Here is a 20,983-nt window from a genome sequence, read left to right as displayed (position 1 = left end):
TCACAAAAAAAAAAAAATAGTTAGTCTATTGACTGTCCATAGATACCTGTTTATGAGGTCTATAGACAAATCCTAGAGAATAGTCTATAGGCAATGCAAATCCCATAGACACTCTATAGACAATCTATACATTTATGGCCATACACTTTTAGTAGACTTTTGTCTATATACAGTCTACAGACTGTGAATGGAGAAAAATAAATATCTATAGAGAGGCAATAGAGTTGGCATGAAGTCTACAGACTGTCCATAGACCATTTTTTATGAGGGAAAACTCTACAGCAGTACTACACACGCGGATGTAAGCCGTTCCTTTGGGCGATACTCGCAATACAAATTCAGCTGCAGCACTGTTCTTTACATGTATATAAAACACGCGCAATCTGCGTGCCCAAACATCGGTAAGTTGCAAGCTAAAGAATAAAAGACGACAGAAAGGAAATGTCAGACGCCGACGAGCGGAAACCTTTGCACCCTAAGCAGGTGCGACAAACTCGGCGACGGAGATAACGGGTAGCGCGGCTGCCGGTTGGCAGCGCGACAAACGGACACACGGCCGCGCAGGATGCTGAACGCACAAAGTGAGGGCGCGAGGGGAAAACGGGGCCGGTCGTTGTTGCACCGCGGTGCACGGCACGTGGTAGTCGGTTCTTCTCGCTTTATGCTCTATCCTTGTCTGATACTCCTGTCACTATATCAACCCCATATTTCCCGTATCATTTTCCTCTCCAATGCCCGCTGTACAGCTAAATTTAATTGCTCTAATTCACCTTCTTACGCGAGCTACTATAGAGGACGTGTTATGCAGCAGGCATTAATTCTCCGGCGCGCGTTCTTGTTCTGCGCATGCACGAAAATACGAGAACATCTCTGAGAATGAACAAGAGCAAAATAAAAATTTGCCATTCATGTTACTCTTGTGGCGCAATGAATTAGTGTTCCAGTTTTGAACACGTCCGACAGCGGATAGGATCAGCTTTTTACTCGCACTTTTCCTTCATTTCCAAGAAGCGTAAATTCACCACGTAAATTATCATTATACCGTGGGGATGCGCTCCCTTTTAGGTTGCATTCTGGGAAGCTCCCGAGCTAAAATAGCCGTTTAAACCGCTCACTTAAAATCAATTTTCCACGCCTCCCCCCTTAAGGCCTTAACCAACAACCACCTGAGCGAAAATAGTTTTCCATTCGCCTCATCACGTAGTACGCTGCCTTTTATGTTGCAATCTGACACGTTTAGGAGCAAAATTCGCAAAAATCTGCGAAACGAACCGGAAGGAGAAACCGGAAGTTGGTGCACTGCACCGTTGCGCATGCGCAGAACGCATGACGCAGAACGCAGAACGAATATCGGGTCATGTGTACGTCGTCGTCTACCGCTTCCTCCTCTTGTTCATTTCTTCCACACTCACCCGAATGACGTAGGCAAACAATCGTCTTGCCACTAATGCGGACGCGACCTGAAAACTTATTCCTCGTACAAAACGAGCAATGTCAAATGTTTTTTTAAGGGATTCCCCCAAGGTGGAGTAGATTTGTAATAAGGGAGCAGTTACTCACTGGCATCCGACCAAGCGCAGCCATACGGCCACAAAGAGAAAGCGTTCTGAGAAAGATGTATAGCTTTCCTCTGTAGCCGTATGGCTGCGCTTTTTTTATTGTGTATAAATAAAAAATAAAAAGTATGGCTGCGCTTGGGTGGATGCCAGTGAGTAACTGCTCCCTTATTAACGAGCAATGTCGTTTAATGTGGATGCAGTGAAAAACCCTGTAGAAAGACATCAAGCCAGGCATGTGGAAGTAATTAACGCAGTAACAATTTTTTTAAATGGACATCTCCGTGGTTTACGGCCCCTGCGATATACAGCTCCAGTGAGCGTGTGTTCCGATGTTGTGGTTTACTGAACAAAAAAAAAATTGGCGGTGGTTTACCTTCGGTTAAACCTGGAGTGACGCGATAGTTACAGCTGGCCGAGTGGAACTTGGTCACGTGACCAACCACGTGACGAACCACGTGATCAGCCACGGCGCCGCGCCGCCGGCAGTTGCTCCGCACCACGCTGAAGGCTCGAAATGCTACCGTGATGTAGCTATCGCTAAGAAACACAACGAAATGAGAGAAGATGGGCAACGATAGTAGATCTTGCTGCACTTACCCCAATCACCTGACTTGCATCAGGACTTCGGTTTGGGCTAGTTTGTTCACTGCTACAGCAGATTAATCCAGCGCGAAGGAAGGAGGACACGAAATATATCAGCAGAAATAATTCCGTAGAAATAAATGGGTAGGTACAGAATTATAGGTAGTACGGACAAACGTTTGCTCATTTCTTTGCAAGCACGAATAATTCAAATGCCTAAAATGTCCTGATTTGTTTCATAACGACGACAGGAATGAGACAAACAAGTATAACCTGATATAACCGAGACCTTGAAAGCGGTTTTCAAGCACAATGCGGTCATCTTGAAGAGGAGTGGGTAGAAGTTGCATAATTAATCATTGGAGAATATGATAATTTGTGTGTGGACTCTTAGCTTGTTCCTTACAAAAAATGCACACTCGTTTGTCCTCACTGAATAAAAGTTAGCGCCTGAAGGGAATAATATACGGTTCGCTTACGAATACGTTTTTTCTTATTGTTTACAGGTGCGGTCTGTAGTGCGAACGAAAAAAAAATGGGTCCGGTAAAATCTGGGACACAAGCCCTAAAATTCACTTCAGCATTAAAAAAAAAAAAACAGTACGACTGGATTGCACATCCTTTGGTCGGCAACGCTCTGCGCCGCAGCTTTTCCCGGAAAACAGGAGAGTTCGCTCACCCGCATTTGGCGTGTGCGTCGGCAGTACGTACTATACATCCCCCTGCGCGGAACCGCTGACCACTAAATGCCCAGCGGCGGTGTGAAGCCAACCAACATGCGAGGCGCATCGAGTCGTGTCGGACTGCGCTAGGCCGCGGCTGGGGGGCGGAGTGGACAACTCGCCCAGTTGTGAAGAATAATCTAGGAGGGCTCAAACAGCGACCTTGATAAACTTCAATACAGTCTGCGCTGCGTTTGGAACGAACGGCCACAGGTGTAATTGCAGTTAAACTGCGCCGCAACGAAAAGGTCTGCGACGAAATAACGAATATTACGTGCTGAATGTTATTCGAGGTGAGAAGACGGGTGCTGGTACTGTACGGTACTGTAGACTCCACTGTACGGTACTTAGAGTCGATAGGACGGGTACTGAAGAGTCCAAGCTTGGCTTGGTCAACGAACATATTCTAACTACTGTAGCTTAATTTTTCACGATCCCAAGCAGTTCACTTGAGTTTACGTAACGGATACGTCAGCGGCGCCCTCTAGACAGCTGACGCACTACTTTTTCGTCCGCGAATACAAACAAACAAACAAGCATAGCAACGATACAAAAAATTGGCGGTGGTTTAGCTCTGGTTAAACCAGGAGTGACGCGATAGCTACAGCTGGCCGAGTGGAACTTGGTTACGTGACCAACCACGTGATCAGCCACGGCACCGCGCCGCCGGCAGCTGATCCGGACCACGTGACCAACCACGTGGCAGCGTGGCGGCGCCGCCACGCTGAAGGCTCGAAATGCTACCGTAATGTAGCTATCGCTACAAAATAAAACTAGAGCAAAAGGAAGGCAGCCGAAGAGCAAGGAAGGAAAGTAAAAGACAGACAAACAAACAAAACCGAAAAGAAAACGAAATAAGAGAAACAAAAAAATTTGAGCGAAGACGGCACTGCAAATTTTGTTGCTTGAAAGCCAGGGACTTTGAAGGCATTCTCTAGAGTCTGTAATATAGAAGACCCCACTACATCGCCGCAACATGTTCGGGCGATGCGCACAGCTATTCATGAGTAGCATTCAGTAAAAGCATCGAGCTGGAGCTCTGGGCTATGAGGCAAAAAATATAAAAGACAAGAGTGTTCCCGAAAAGCGACGCAGGATGCGATGCTTTCACTGTGCGACGCACACAGTTATAAGGGACGATATCTGAGCTGCTTTCAACGGCGTTCAAGCACGAAGGCATGCAGCTAGCTATGAGGCAGAAGTTTGAATTGCTGCTTTGTTCGCCGCTGCCACCAAGTCCGTGAAGCCGCTGCAGAACTCTCTCGGGGGACGGTTCTTTGAGGAGGGAAGAAAAAGGAAACAAGGGAAAAGATAGGGAAAAATAAAGAAAGCAAGCTTTACCGACCCGCCACTGCTTGCCGCAGTTTTTATTCACTAGGTGAATGAATTTATTTGCCGTTCAGTTATTCATTTCAGTGTTCAATTGTAATTGCTTCATCGCTTGTTATTTCATTATTATGGCGCTCTTTGAGCAACTAAACCCTTCGAATAGCATTCGGCTTAGGTTTTTCAGGTATATACATAAAATGGTTTTGAAAAAGAGCGGCGCACTGACTGTCTCGCTCTGGATAGACGGCTCAACCGCGCCGTGAGGGAAGCGATGAAGGAAAAGGGAGAGAAAGAGGCGACGTACCGGAGGGCTCCGAATTAATATAGATCAGAGGCTTTTCATAGTGCACTGGCATCGCACAGCACACGGGGACATCTTTTGCATATCGTCTGCACTGAAAGGCGGCCGCCGCGACAGGGATTCGAACCCGCGCCCTCGGGCTCAGCAGCCTCTCTAATCACTGAGCCACCGCGGCGGGCCGAGATCCGGAGAGGCGGTGCCGTGCACCGTTTCTACCACCGACATTTCGTGAAGGGGAGATGCAGATGGGCTTCGTAGTGTGGTTAACAACCTTCTCGCCACATGATCCACGCTCTCAATCTGACGGTTTAAACGTTCGGCTCTTATTTGAAAGTGTGTGTGTGTGTGTGTGAGAGAGAGAGCAAACCTTTATTAATTAAATAGAGAGGATGAGCCGGCCCAGTTGGTGAATGCCGATCATCTTGTAATAACCCAGAGTTCGTGACGTCAGCGCCGCGGATTGGCGCTGTTTAAATACAGTTTGGCATTAGGCTCACTGCTTGAATAGACGCGGTCGAAACGCAAACATTGGACTATTAGCTCGTCACGTGGCTAAAATCGATAAAACTTTAAAGCGCCTCCTGAGAGAAAACGTAATCCTCCAGAGTATACTGCCTCCGCACACGCGTCTGCGCACGCTCGCTCCAAACTCCGAAAAACAACCAAGTGACGGAAGGTGGGCACGCCATGCATGAACCTTTTTCATAAGCCGCGGCGCGGCCTTGGTGGCAATTAGTCAGCAGAAAAGGCGTCGAGTGAAAAGGTTCCCGAAAAAAGAACCAATCATAAAGGCACGCAGACTTGATCTCCGCTTCCGACGTACGGCCTCAAATCGTCTAGATTCCACCGTGAAGGCTTTAAAACCCCCCTTTTTTCCTCCTTTATCCGCCACTGAAGGAAGCACGAATAACTAGTGATAAGGGAAACAGGGACAAAGAGAAAAAGTTTCCGGCGAAAGGTCACGGCAGCTAGACGGGCCACCGGTTCATGGAATCCGCGTAGATTGTTTCACCGTTTCTACAGGAATTTTGTTTCAACTTTCTGTTACGCAGCCTGCCCACACGAAGCGAGCCGGAATGCCTCGAAGTGAAACTGCCTTCTTGATTATGCAGGGCGAGCCCGCACGGCGATTGGGCGATGTGGGATTGACGCTAAGGAATTTGAGGATGAATTCGAAAGTGTTAGGTCTCGGACGAGTCGAGGAAAATGAACGACGCGGGCGCCCACTCCCACGCCGAATAAGAATGAGGAGGCACTGACAAGATCGAAGAAGGAACAGCCGTCAAATTGTAGGGATAAATTGGAGTGCACCGAAGCTCTCTCGTCGAACACTGACCTCGCTGAAAATGTATGAAACGACCCGACCTTCTCATTGCTTCGACAAATTAGTCACATTCCACCTGTCAACACACAAACTATATTGATATCTCTTGGCATTCTTTTTATTTTTCAGCTACCTAACTTTTGCATCCTCGTTAAGTGTACGTTTCAAGTGACGTAACCAGATATTATTAAAATTCTTTGTTGGGCTAGTTGGTTCATCTCTTGAGTCACATCCATGGTATTCCAGCGCAACGGCACATAGCCAGAGAAAGGAAGACGGAAAAGAAGAAGGACGAACACAGCGCTGTGTTGGTCCTTCTTTTCCATCTTCCTTTCTCTGGCTATGTGCCGTTGCGCTGGAATACCATGGATGTGACTCAAGAGATGAACCAACTAGCCCAAGAACTGACTCTACTGTGGTCCATCTCTGGCAAGGTATGTACAATGCGAAAAAAACAAGACAAAAATGAAGAAACACATACGACATGTACGGTGCGCGTATAGACGACATGTATACTTTGAGCTTTCTCGGATAAGCCTAATTTATCGGACCGCTGTTACTAAGCCAACTGCTGAAGCAGGTGAAGCGTTTCCTGGCTGCTGTAAGGGCGCCATCGCCGTTTACGTCACGCTTCACAACTCGTACAAATTCAATGCATTCGAGACGCCGGCCACATTCACTGCCAATCTTTCTCAGTCAAAATGAATGAACGAATGGGGTTTAACGTCCCAAAGCTGCAGATGGGCTATGAGGAACGGCGTCGTGAAGGCCGCCGGATCAATTTCGACCACCCGGGGTTGCTTAATTCATTGGATCGCAGATAGACAGCCAGTTAGCTAACGATATTAGGTACTGACTCGATCGTTCATTCATTCAAACTGCAAATTCGAAGACGTATCAGAAGTGCTCCGCTGTTCAACCAACACGTCTTGATACGCAGACAGATATAAGAGAGGACTGTACCTCTCAGCGTCGCAAGGAATGCGCCAGCATATGTGATAACATAGAAGAAACAAAAGAGTCGCATGTCCCAAAACCTACCCCGCGGTTACCCAGAGCCGACGTAACCCATCCAAGAGAACCGGTTGGCAGATTATCGTCAACTTGTGGATCGCCCGAGGGGCCGCACTGCGGAAGAGGCCGTCGTCAGGGCCCGCGTGGGAGCGCTGCGTCATTAAATAGTAAAGCTCCACCGCCGCCATCGCTTCGCCGTAGCTAGGCAAGAGACGGCACCTAACAACTGCGCGCTCAAGGACGGACGAGCCCGGGAGCCGAACTTCCATTTGGCATTGCGCTCCTTTTTTGTTTGTTTACTGCACGAGACGAGCCAGTCCGACGAAAGGCGATTTCACGACCAAGAGGACAAAAAGGGAAACCGAGACGATGGCTATTTTTAGCGAAGCCGGATTCTCTGGAAGGAGTTACGTATACAGGTACACGCAATATGGAAGGGAGCAAACGTTTGCTCCTCCGCATACATGAGCGAGTAGCAGGCTTCTTGGTACGGACGAATGAGCCTCATGACACTCAATTTTTAAGTTAAAACGCAAAAAGACGCAGTAACACTCACATATGTCGATGGACATCCGAGCGGCGCCGTAAGGGAAGAGATAGATGAGGGACTGGGAGAAGAAAGGAAGAAAGAGGCGCCGTAGTGGAGGGCTCCGGAATAATTTCGGCCACCTGGGGATCTTCAACGTGCACCGACATCGCACAGCACACGGGCGCCTCTCGCGTTTCGCCTCCATCGAAACGCGGCCACCGCGGTCGGGTTCGAACCCGAGGGTACTCCGGATCAGTAGCCGAGCGCCATAACCACCGAGGAGACCGCGGTGGGTGAACAGGGAAGCAGAAATGGATTTCGTTGTTGAGTGAGAACTACGCATTCCATTCTACATACTGCATGTGAGCGAACGCCACTGCTTCGCCATCTGGAAATGTTCGTGCGGTGCAGCCAGAACCACTCGGGTCGAATCAGCTAACCAGGGAATTGTGGACGTACAGGGAACTCGCACAGTGATTTTCAGTAGCGCGCCGGAAAGTGCATTGTTGTTTATGTTATCCAATGCTTTTAGGGATACACTTCAGCGCTTCCTCCTGAACGCCCTTTTAGCGTTATCTGAATGCAACCATGCAGCTGATTTAGGCGGATATTAAGTATTATTCATTCCCCAGCTCTTTCGCATAAGCACGCACGATTCATTGGAAGAGGTGACTTAATTTTAACCGAGAGTAAAAACGCTCGTATGCCAGCAGGCTACCCGCATGAAAATAAAGAACCTTTCAAATATATGCGTGCAGGCAGCTATAACTTTGCTTCCGGGGCATACAGTGCGATGAGTTTTGCACCATCAGTGCTCCAAATGTCACAGATAATCTCGAACGCGGGACAAGCGCTTTTAGTTCCCTTGGCTGCCGCCACATAACGCGAGGCACTGAACAGTGAAAACAGCGCATAGACGCCATTCGTGACGTAGGAAAGAAAGTGCAGCACCGAACGTGATAGGCGGCTAGTCTTAGCGACAATGACCGGGCGCTGTTCCGAATTCCTGCAGTAATGAGATGAAGCGAACTATCCTTTAACAAAGAAGCAGGGATCTACGTGCGCGGCATATCCGCACATCTCCGCAAGTGCCTGCCACTTACAGAGCGCTGCACGGAACAAATGACACAGCATGTTGCAGCAGCTGCGCAAGTACTACTACTGTTACGTTTCGCCTACGACGCGCGGTATAGCCGGCGCGGATGCAACGGACGCCGGGGCTTCGTTCAAAGTGGCGGCCATTTTGGCCCGTTCAGTGCTGCCGCAACGCCTCCCGCCAAGCGCGTCCAGGCAGGTTTCAATGCCACGTGTCTTCGTGTGTGTGTGTGTGCATGCTGGTGCCCACGCTTGTCAAAGCGCGGCAGCCGGGGAGAGGAGCTCCCCAACTGGGAGGCGAGGAGGTCTGACCGGCGCCGGCCCGGCGGACGCGTCGCGTCACGTCTCAACATGTCCGTGCGTCGCCGTCTCGTGCGCCTCATCCCGAGCCGTTCCTTCTTGCCCTCGACTCCGAGGGTATAAAGGCAGCTGCCCCGGACGCCAAAGAGAGACTTCGATTTCTTCAGTCGAGTAACGTGGTCGCCCTGACCGGCTGCTCTTTTGCGATGCTAGAATAAACAAGTTGTTCTGTTGGCAGTCGACTCATCCTTTGCCAGGACCTTCGGATGTTTCCAGCTGTGCCCCAGGCCGCCAGGCCAACGCTACCCTTGGGGCTTGCAACCCATTTGCAACACTACCTTGTTCCGTAGCTTTATCATTGTTCCGAACATGTTTGCCGTTGTGGAGTAGCGTATACGCGGAGCAAGCTAATGTACAGTCTTGGTCAAAAGTCTTAAGGCCGCAGCGTTCAGCTGCAGCGAAATGAATGTTCCTAGAATGCTCTGTGAAGCGGATCATTCAAAACACAAGTCAAGCAGGAAGCTTCTCTATATACCGCAAGAAGAAACTTTCTGCTAGCATTCCAAGGTAATTCGGTCTTTAATAGTGCCGTAATGGCTCTTCTATGCGGCTGAGGCTAAAAGCTTTTGACCACGACTGTACCACTCAGACGGTGAAGAGGTACTCTTAACCGTTTTCATGACCTGTTACCTGTATAGCATATCGGAGGCTGTGCATTGGGAGGGCTCGCTCCTCTTTCGTAAACCAACGTGCCACTTGACAGGGGTAGAAAATAAAGAAGTTTGCACAAGGGCGTCGAGGAAGACTGCGGTGCAGCAGAGAGAACCTATCGACATGCACGCGGTAGAATGAACATACACATCCTCTTTCCTTTTCTCCGTGTGTTTTTATGCGATAACCCGCGAAACAGGAGTAACACTGCAAGTTGGAGTGATAATGAAAATATGAAAGCGAAGATGGGCGAATGCATGTCACACGAATGGTGTGGGTACCTTCAGGAACTAGCCCAGACGAGCATCGCTGCCGACTAAACTGATGCGGTGGGGGGAAGGGTCCGCAGCAACTATCGCAGTATACCACTAAATCAACTACCCCGCAACTCAAAACAACAGGCAGTGTGTGGTATGAACGAGGCATGCCTCCAACAAAAACAGCTATCTTCCGTCCCTATAGACCTTAAAAAAAAAAGGTCGCAGGGCGCTGTCTTACTGGACTGTGCCAACACCCCCTAGATATGGACTAATACCCCTGTCACACGGGACGTTTAATGTCATTCGCAGCGAATGACATTCACAACGAATGTCATTGCCTGCTGGCGTTCCCGTTCTACACGGGTACACAAAATGGCATTTGCAAATGATGGCGATGTCCATCGGCTAACTGCTACGACAGCAGAACGTTACAAATCATGTTTTTCATACACATATTTTATGTTTATTGCTAGTATCACACTGTTACACATTAATACACTCTTCAAAAATTTTTTGCAACGCCTTGCGGCAGCAATAGTCAACAAGCAATCCACTGAAATATCCAAAGCAAGACAGGCTCAAAGCCGCTCACGATCCCTCCCGTACATGCCGCCCGCACTTCCTCCTGAATTCTTGACGTTTCGTCGTCAGTCCAACACGCCTTCTGCTGGGCTGGCGAAGCTGCAGAGTTGTTTTCCATTGCGAGCACTGAAGGCAAATGGAGTGACGACCACGCTACTCAGGCAAGATGGAGGACGGCTTGTAAACAAACGCGGCCGTCTCTACAGTAACTGGCGGCAACCGGGAACAAGAGTGTAGTTGCGCAAATCGCTTCAAATACCTTATTTTACGTCAAAAATGATTCAAAAGTTAATTGCAGCAATTAAAATAAAGTTTTCTTTGAATACGTTTTGTTCTCGCTAATCAGTTTTGTAATTTTTCGCCAAGCCGCTGTCGTCGAGATTACACAGGTCGCGCGTGCATGAGTTCGGGAAACTCATTCAATGGGCGAATGTCGTTAGCTGTGAATGTCATTGACTGTGCCCGTGTAGCAGCGAAAAAAACGCCATTCAAACGTAATGTCATTCGCTGCGAATGACATTCAACGTCCCGTGTGACAGGGGTATAAGCTTCCCCTCGCTCACCACACAGCCCCAAAAAACCGGCTGCTCCCAGGGTCGTGAAAAGGTTTGCAGAACCATCCACTCTCACCCGCCGTTATCATCATCACAAACCACACAACACCAACACCACGCGTCGAGCAGCGCCTTCCCTTTGGAAATGCGGTCGCCGAGAAGGAAGCGGCAGCGCGGCCAGAGTGGCGTTATTACGGTGAGCACAGTGCGGGCGTTTTCAATGGGCGAATAACAGCCGGCGTTGCGGGGAGAGATTAAAGTGTGATACTCTGCCGCACAAAACGCGTGGAAGCGTGACTGACGAGCAGCGAATGGCTGGCTCCCCCCACGCGACGCCGCCAACGTTGCAGCGGAGGAGGCCCGAGAACAGCGGTGAACGATGACGGAACCGCACCAGCGAAAGGAGATGCACACGCGTGTGGAAATAACAAGGCCTCCGGCTTTCTCGCATGGATGGGAAAAGAGAGAAAAAAAAAGGGAGGGGGGATTAAGTGAACAAGGATTTCAAAAAGATCACGAGAGAACGGACTTGTTTCGAAATGGACAAGAAGAATATTGTGCAACATGATCTGGTGGGCACGTTGGTCAGACATGATTTGTATTGTGCAACATCGCAAACGGCACGAGGCCAGAGAAATAGAAGGGACGAGACACAGCGATGCAGGAAGTGAACGAAGTTGAAAGGTTTAGGTTTAGGAGGTGTTCTAACGTCCCACTGCGTGAGGGTAACAACGTCCCAAAGCGACTCAGGCTACGAGGGTCGCCGAAGTTGTAAGGTCAAAACTCACAAACGTGCAGCTACAACAGCGAGTCTGCCTGTGCCACTCGGTACTCTCAAGAGAAATTATGCGTGCCGGCGGCATGCATGCAAATTCCTTTAGGGTGCATAGCTTTCAAGCAACAAACATGCACCGGCTGGTGTTGATGCGGGGACGAGGAAACAAAAAGGAAACGAGAGGCTAAAAAGAAGTATACAAAACTAAGACAGGCGTACACGAGGCGCAACTCAACGGCAACTGTTCAGTTATGGATCCGAGCTGTACACATACGAGAACAAACGAGGACTGCTAAACACGGAACAGGGAAGACGCCGAGCTACGGGACTGGCGCTGTAATCGAGACAGGCGAAGGGTGCAGCAGCACTGTCGCCATCCAGAGACGCATTACACTCAAATATGCGGACGTTTAAATCGTGTCATAGTATACGCAAGAATCATTCAAGACGAAGTATTACAATTTTCCGAACAGTTGTAGGCCGACATGACTTGGAATTCTAACTTGATTAAAATGATTCACCCAAGGCAAAGAACACACCGCTGGCGGAAAACGATAAGCACTTAAACTTCGTCGTAACGAAATGACGTGCCAGAACAAGGAAAACGTAACTTTTTCTCAAGATGGACGACAGGAAGCCACGTACTCAATATCTCGTTTTACCGAAGTAATGGCAATTGCGAACAAATGGAATGACAGAAGCCCCCCCCCCCCCCCCCCCCCCCTCCCCCCGCACACACACACAACAAAACGATGATTTACTTTTCTTATGAACTGCTAAAGCCGAAATAAGTCGGGGCCACTGAACAGCCTTGCGTTGCCTAGTATAAAACTAAATACTTCCCAACGTCGCGCCTCACAGGCCAGGATAGCACTGCAAGAACGAAGGCAAATTATGTAGCACATACAAGTTCTTTCGGCTGTCTATTCCGGACGCTCCAAATGAATGTGCTCAACACATTCTGTTGAAATACCGTGCAGTATCACGAGGGTTCTCTGACAGCCTAGAAAAAAAACTGGCAGGCGATTACGATAGTCGGCTATCCGGTTGTCCATTCCTCCGCTCTCGCCGTGGCAGGCGGCGTTCCTCCCTCCTGCTGCTACCTGCCACGGCTGTCAGGTGGCGTCTCACGCCGACGACAACGACGCGGAATCCACGAACGGCCGCCTAAGAGCTGCGCTCAAAAAAAAAAAAAAAAGCACAGTGGCGATACGCTGAAACCAAGATAAATTATGCCGCACGACCTTCCTAGCAAAAGGATGCAGCATTTCGCTCGCTAGCGGTAATGTCAGAGGCTGCGATGCAGCTGCGAGGGATTCAGGAAACGCGTGTTGAAATGATTTGTCTGGTTTGCTTTGGGCACACGTTCCCGTATCCGTGACAAAGATCACTTGTGTTGTGCGAGGTTCGTTTGCATTACCGCTTGGCGGCGGCGTTATGCTCGGTGATTGATCATCGAAAGTGCTCCAAATGATTAATACCCTGCGTATACCTGCCATCGATGTGTGTTTTTGTTAGTCTGTCTTACGTTCTCGTGTAAGTTACAGCGCAGGTTTCCGAGCCCGATATCGGCATACGGGTAGCTCCGAGTGATCCGACAATATCTGCGAATAAGTAAAAGATCTGGCAACAAGTTGTCAATCTGCGAGTATTATGCGGCCGAAGAGGAACGAGGGTGATTGCAAAAGACACCGCAACAAATGTAAACCCAGTTGAGTTACGTACGGCACGCTGCAGTGAGCCGTGTGATGATTTATCGCGTGGGAACACAAGTACGAAACGCCGCTAATGACGCCTGCGACTGTTTTTGGTTCAGAGGAGTCGTGAATTCTCTTTCCTCAAGGGGGAGATGCAAACTTCAGTTCATCCTTGCGTCGGCACAGCTCCCAAAAAAGAAAGAAAATTCACCGGACCTTTACCGCATGTTGGTGCCAAATGCTAATGCTCGTCAAAGAATGTAGTAAGGGGTGCATGCGCGTTGCATTTATGCCCATAGTCGCATCAGCGCACGCCTAAAGGCTGGTTCACATGCAAGCGATTGAGCGGCGCGTCACAGCGAAAATTTCCAACTTGTTGGAACCTCGCCGCTCATCGCAGCGACGAATCAAAAACAGGTTTTTCCGCCGCGGCGGCAGGATTCGCTAGCATGTGAAACAGGCAAGGGTTTCGAAAAGAGGTGTCAGGACGCACAGCATTTGGGTTCATCCCGCATTTCAGCCGCACGGCGCCCAGCGCATAAGTTCGTTGGTCGCCCAGCTATCCGGCGGCTGGCACAGGACGACACGCACAGAGGTCTTAACTCAAAGATCGGCCACGACGCCGCTGAGCAAGCCGAGCGTATATACAATGCCCTTGGCGGCAAAAGGTCGTTAAGGGACCATTACGCACCCGGCGCGCGCGAAGCCGACGGAATTAAGAGCTCTCGCCCAGTCACTTGTAAAGCGCGGCGCCACGACGATAGCGGGGAACACAACACGGCTGCGAAGCGCTTCAGGTGACGGTGTTGTTATAGACACAATGGCCACCAGCTAACTCGAGGGGTGCATTGTTTTGCAGGACTGCGCCGCGAATGCACTCAACGCAGTGCGCGACGGACGCCGAGAAGCCAGTTGATCCGTCCTATGTCCAAATAACAGACCGATCGGCTTGCTGTCCGTTGCCTATAGGGTATTTACTAAGCTAATCAATAAAAGAGTCATACTTCATTCAACCAAGTGATCAACAGGCTTTCGTAAAGGCTACTCTACAAAAGACCCCACTCACACTATTAGTCAGGTGAGAGAGAAGTGCGCAGAATATAAGCAACCCATATCCTACATATAGCATTCATAGATTACGAGAAAATATTTGACTCAGTCGAAACCTCAGCAGTCATACAGGCATTGCTGAACCAGGGTGTAGATGGCCCCAATGCAAAATACTGGAAGATATCTACAACGGCTGCACGACCACCATAGTCCTCCATAAAGTCATCAATAAAAATTCTGCTAAAGAATGGTGTCAGACAGGGAGACACGATTTCGCCAATGCTATTCACCGCCTGTTTACAGGAGGTATTCAGAGGCCTGGACTGGGAACAGTTGGGGATAAAAGTTAACATAAATAATCTTAAATTCGCTGCTGACGTTGCCTTGCTGAGTCACTCACGAGGTAAACTGCAAATCATGATCAATGAGTTAGACGGGCAGAGAAGTACGGTGGGTCTAAAAATTGACATGCAGAAAACCAAAGTAATGTTCAACAGTATCGCAAGGGAACAGCAGTTTACAATTGGTATCGTGGTGGCGGAAGTGGCAAGGGAATACGCCTACTTAGGGCAGGTAATGACCGCTGATGCGGAACATGAGAGGGAAATAACTAGAAGGATAAGAATGGGGTGGAGCACGTATGGCAGGTTCTCTCCAATCACGAATGGCAGGTTACCAATATCTCTCAAGAGAAAAGTGTACAACAGCTGTTATCTTACCGGTACTCACCTATAAGGCAGAAACGTGGAGGCTAATGAAAATGGTTCAGCTTAAGGACAACGCAGCGTGCTACGGAAAGAAAAATGACAGGTGTAACGTTTAGAGACCGGAAGCGGGCAGAGTGGGTGAGGGAACAAACGCGTGTTAATGACATCCTAGTCGAAATCAGAAGGAAGAAATGGGCTTGGGCAGGGCATGTAATGCGAAGGAAAGATAGCCGCTGATGTTTAAGAGTAACGGAGTGGATTTCAATAGAAAGCAAGAGTAGCAGAGGGCGGCAGAAAGTTATGTGGGCGGATGAGATTAAGAAGATTGCGGGGGATGGGGTGGCTGCAGCTGGCACATGATAGGAGTAATTGGAGAGATATGGGAGAGGCCTTTTCCCTGGAGTGGGTGCAGACAGGATGATGATGACGATTATCTCCAAATTTCTTAGAGGCTTTTAGCGTAGTGGAAACCGGCCGCCGGCCGCCTACATGCATTGGGCCCGCCTGGCCGCGCCCTGCCAGTGCGTGTGCGTAGCCAGCTAACGCGGTATATGTCTACGCTAGTACGTTTGCGCCATGCTAAAAGTCTCTGTTCGAGGGATTTCACACACTGAACGGACGCCTGCGCACGCGCAGTGGCAGGGCGGAGACAGGTGGGGTCAGTGCGGGTGCGCAGTCAAAGTCCGGTAACTGGGTACACGTCTACGCTAATACATCTCCGCTATGTAAACGTCTCTGTTGCTAGTAGGACGTACGCAGTCACTCCTTTCACAAAATCAGGGCAAAACTGAGGCACAACGTGAAACGTCAACTCAACTGCAAAGAATGTAACGAGAGTAAGATCGATGGCACTTGCTAGCGTGAAGCGGTAAGTTTCCTTTGTTTATGCCGTTGGCCTCCTTAGATTAGATTACATTAGATTAGATGGCGCCATATTGTCGACAGGTTGCCCCAGAATGTAACAGGAGTAGCGTGCCTTTCTTCTTGTGCCGGTGGCTGTTGCTGCGGCTGTGTGCACGGCTTAATGAATACAGTAGAGCTCCCGACAGACGGCACCCCATAAAACTGGAAGATCGTTTATGATGTTTCGCTGTACCGGCACTGCAGTAACTTATGCGCACCACTGCGTGGTGTATAGACTTCTTTTTCGTGAACCGTTCTTCTTTTGTTCTGTCGCCTATTCACTGGTTCTTTGAAGATCTCTCCAGACCCCGTGCGGCATCGAGCCATACCAGCACAATCAAGTAATTCTCTCATTTTTTGAAGTGAAGAATCTGACGGAAGCCCGCGTGGCCGGTATGTTACAAGACGAAAATTAAAACCGCGCCGACCAAAACGCAAACGAAATAGCGTTCGGACTCCCACACGGAAGGAAGCCTTGTTCACAATGAAGGCGAAGAGTAGTGGTGTGGCGCACATCTTCGATTCTATTATTTTTAATTTGCATTTACTCCTTCTGTTATGAAATTTTCAAATGTCTTGTTTTCTATTTGCATCCTCCGCTCCACTGTGATGGCATTCCACGGCCGGAATTGAAAAAAAAAATGTGTCCACGGTCACATTGGCGGCGCTGCACCGCAGACCACACGCAATGCATTTGTTACAGAACAACGGAAAAAAAAAGAAATTTAAACACGCCAAATGGAACTTCGTTTATGAGGGCAGGCGTACATGAAAGGTACGTGCAAAGCACCGAGAGCGTACGCCATGCAGGCTAAAATTGACATGGGCATGCACTCAATCTCTCCGCCCGCTCGGCAGCAGGTGAGGTAAAAATGGCCTGCAATATGCGACACGGACTCCATGCAGGTGACCTCTGCTGTGACCGACGTAGCCGTTGTAAAATGTAGTCGCAGCTATGTAGCATTCGGCCTCTCCAGCAATACAGCCCCGGAGCTGTGTAATGTTAAAGGATATAGACAGCAAATTTCCAGTTGCGTACGTTTTTCTCTGTAATGATGCGTAAGACAGAACACATGGGTCACCACGTGGTGTCCACCTACGACCGCTAAATAATTTATAATTGAATTTATTTTCTCATGATATTTTGGTTTTGATTTCAGCAGCCGATCACTGTCTGTGGCGTCGAAGTTCAGTAGTAGAGGTCGTGCAAGGCATGCGATATAATATGTTCCGTCATATAGGTTCACCACAACGCTAAAGCCGGCCTATACCTCAGGAGCCGGAATGACAACGAATTAAGTAGCACTTGTACGCGTCTCTTTCTTGTGTTCGCCTGTGTTGGCGCTTCTTCCCGTCAACGCATCAACTATAGCCCAGCAAAAAGTTCTCAAAGCAGCAGCGATTTCATGTCTCACGTGACCTATACAGAACTTAAGGACAACGCAGTGAGCCATGGAAAGACAAATGATAGGTGTAACGTTAAGACACCGGAAGCGGGTGAGGGAACAAACGCGTGTAAATGACATCGTAGTCGAAATGAAGAGGAAGAAATGGGCTTGGGCAGGCCATGTAATGCGCAGGCAAGATAACCGCTGGTCCTTAAGGATAACAGAGCGGATTCCAAGAGAAGGCACGAGTAGCAGGGGGCGGCAGAAGGTTCGGTGGGCGGCTGAGATTAAGAAGTTTGCGGGAATGCGGTGGGCGCAGCTGGCAAATGACACGGTTAATTAGAGAGACATGGGAGAGGCCTTTGTCCTGCAGTCGGCGCAGTCAGGCTGATGATGATGTGACCTATACTGAACTTTGACGCCACAGACATCATTCGGCTGTTCAAACGGAAACATCATGAGAGACGGTGTCCAATTATGAATTAATCAGCTGTTAGACAATTACACACAAGAACCAAACCCACAGTTGTACTGGCCGGCGGCGCCTAGGTGTTCACCGTGATCGGGATCAAACTATGCAGTTCTCCACATCGGAAAACAAAAAGAGAAAACATGCAAAAAAAAATATCCAATTACTCCACTCCTTGCCCACGAGTGCCTTTGCATCAGCAACGCACCGTGGCCGTGGGTGTGCGCCATTAAGCCTGAGGGCATCATCATCACCAACTGGACGAGAGAGTATACAAAGAAAAAGTGAACTACAAAGCGACCGCTCATCGCATTCCTCGAATCTTCGGGAAGGACGGACACCCAACGCGCACGGACCCTTTTGTTACGAAACAGTTCGGGGTCGACAGCGCTTATAGCCGAGCTCGGTCGTGGTTTCACAATTACAACGCGGCGCGTGAAAATGAGCACACATACGTGCGCTCAGGTGACCGGCGCGAACGGAACACGATGCGGCCCACAGGTCTGAAAAGCCCCTTCACCTCACTATGCGCGCAATTTGAACGGTGGCCACGAGCCCAGGCCCGGGTTCAAGTTAAACGAATCCGATTCGACGCATTCAAAGGCAGGGTGTTGACCTGCTGAGTGCACCATCAGCAGTGATCGTTCATACCGCGGGTGTATCCCAGTAAAATAAGCTAACAGGAAGCGTAGACATTTGAGGTACATCACTTCACCAGGCTGACGAAACGCGATTGCACTGGTCAATTTCAATAGACATGAATCAGTGTACGAATTAAGTGTGTTCGGGGATGAAAACCGGTTAGACGTGCTGGACATTTTTGACTGCTGGCAGCTTATTATTTTTCAAAATTTTCAACTGCATCCGCAACAGGCATCAGGACAAAGCCGAATCAATCAATCAATCAATTCATCCAGGTGAGAATGAATATTGAAATAAACCGATCCAATAGTTTCATGCCATCGAGGATGGCTGGGCGAACGACTCAGGTGACGAAGCGTTCCGACTGCCGTCTAAACTCTCAGTTGGATTGAAAAACTTTTATTATCGGCTTCAGTAATAAGCAGATTAGTTGACCTTGCTATGTGGCCCTCAGTGGAGAGTGGCGGCGACCTCTTGGACTTTAGTCACGGCCTGCAGTTGGGTTTCCAGTCGGAGCTGAGCAGCAAGGTATTCCGCGGGCCCGGGTGCGCGAGCCTCTGAAGTGATATGGGTGGGGGACAGGCCCATAAGATGTAATCTACGGGGGCTTTGCCGTCGCATTCGCTGCATTCCGGTTTAAATCTGTCCGGGTACCCATGGCTTAAGAGAGCGGGTTAGGACAAAACTGTCAAAAAAACAAAAAAACAAAAAGAACTCGTTTCATTTTGCATGAAGCAAAGTGGTCATTCATCCTTCATTGATTGTATCTGCACGCAAAGGAGGTCAACGGCGCGCTGCAATGCCGTGTTTAAGCTTCAAATCACGTTTCATCAGCTTCAAATGCCATTTCAGGCGGTGCGAATTCAGGCAGACTGGTTGAAGATCGAGCGAGAGAAGGAACGAACGAGTCAAATTTCAAATCGCACATCGTGGTTACTCAACTGCCAGTACTGAAAACTTCGCGCACGGCGTCTACGTACAACCGGAAAACTTCCCGGTAGCTTCCGTTACGAACGCAGTAAAAGCACACGCTTTCGGCACAAGCTTCACAATGGCGAAGGAGTCACGAAGGCCTTTTGTGTAGGCTCTTCTTCAGACAGCTTTATCACAGATAACCGCCGCCGCGAAAATTGTACTGGTAAGTGCGATTCTTGCCCGTCTGTTTGCACAGAGGAGAGAGAGAGAGAAAAAGAAGCAACGAAAGAAGATAAAATGAAAGCGCACGCCCGAAATCAGTCGCGGTGTCAAGGCCGGTTTCTCCTACAGCAGCAGCCTTGGACCTTTCCCTGCGATGTCGCGAGTCCACGCTAGCTGCTACGGCAGGAAACGTATAACAACCAGATCGGCAAAAGCGAGGAGGAGGAGGCGGGGGCGGAAGAAAGAACTAAAGAGGAAGACCACACAACAAGCAAGAAAAACAAAAACCACGATCTCCTCCACACGCGCACGGCACGCAAACGCCACATCTGTGCAACAGTTGCTCGCGCTGACGAGCGGCAGACCAAAGAGCAGCGGCGGCGGAAGTTTCAGCGAAACTCTGCGAATCAACTGTAACGACGGTCCTTGCACCACAACTATACCAACAGCTGAGCGCGAGGATAAGACCACGCAGACGAAAATGAAGGAAAAAAGAGGAAGGCGCCGTGATAGCAGACGACAGCATTGCACCACGGCCGCAAAACACAAACACGGGCTCGCCCGCGGCTGGCGGCGACGTCCACGAAAGAAGTCTTGTTTGCACGCCACGGCGCTGGAGGGCGTTAAGCGACCAGCGGGGTGCACACCAGGCAACGTCTTCGCTGCACGCCCAAGTATCGGCGGCGCCAATAGGTGTAGAGCGCCCGAGAAGACTGCACGCCCGCGTAGTGTAAGTACGCGACACGGAGCCCGCCGCGCGGGCGCCGGCGATCTTTGGGCGGCGGGGGCAGTTGGCAGCAGCAGCGGCGGCGGCGACTCACCGTTTTTGAGTTCGAGCGTAACGGTCAAGGTTTCTGGTGCAGTTGCCGGGCCCGCCGCGCTGACCGCCTCGCACGTCGCCATCGGTTTCGAGCCGCCCCGGTTCGTCGTTGCCGTCGCCACTTCAGGTGGTTTCGAGCCTTCGGGATCGGAGCACGGGCACGTTTCTTCTTGTTTTGTTGGTGGCGCTCTTTCCATTTTTTTTTTTCTCCGACACAGCCCTAGCGGCGTCGATTCCCCGCCCCCACGCACTCCGACCACGGCGGCGGGGCTTGCCCTCGTCCGTCCGACATAAACACCTACAGACACGCGAGCGCCTCCGGCATCCGCAAACGGAAAACTCGGTCAGTGCGCTTTGCCTCACTGCGCACAGATGGCGCAAGCAGCCACATTTTCGTGAAGGCGCGTCTTGTTCGGAAGCGCCTGCAACGTCCGCCAAGCCATCCGAGCAAAAATACACAACAGGAACTCTTGACGAACGAGTATGGGCGAAGTGGCAGTAAAATGCGTTTTTCCAATCCGTCATTGCGAAGG

General features: G+C 49.8%; 1 protein-coding gene across 1 annotated transcript in view; it reads right to left on the bottom strand.

Annotated features, from left to right (window-relative positions):
• The window catches only part of LOC144133536 (ribosomal protein S6 kinase alpha-5-like), a 258,998-nt gene extending 238,262 nt beyond the window's left edge, over positions 1–20,736 (bottom strand). Inside the window, exon 1 of the mRNA XM_077666700.1 lies at positions 20,452–20,736. Coding sequence (XP_077522826.1) covers positions 20,452–20,647 — 196 coding nt within the window. The 5' untranslated portion in view covers positions 20,648–20,736. The remainder of the gene's footprint in view (positions 1–20,451) is intronic.
• Positions 20,737–20,983: the final 247 nt, after the last annotated feature.

The sequence above is a fragment of the Amblyomma americanum genome, chromosome 5 (genome assembly GCF_052857255.1).
Source record: "Amblyomma americanum isolate KBUSLIRL-KWMA chromosome 5, ASM5285725v1, whole genome shotgun sequence".
NCBI lineage: Eukaryota > Metazoa > Arthropoda > Arachnida > Ixodida > Ixodidae > Amblyomma > Amblyomma americanum.
This window is presented reverse-complemented; position numbering and strand designations above follow the sequence as displayed.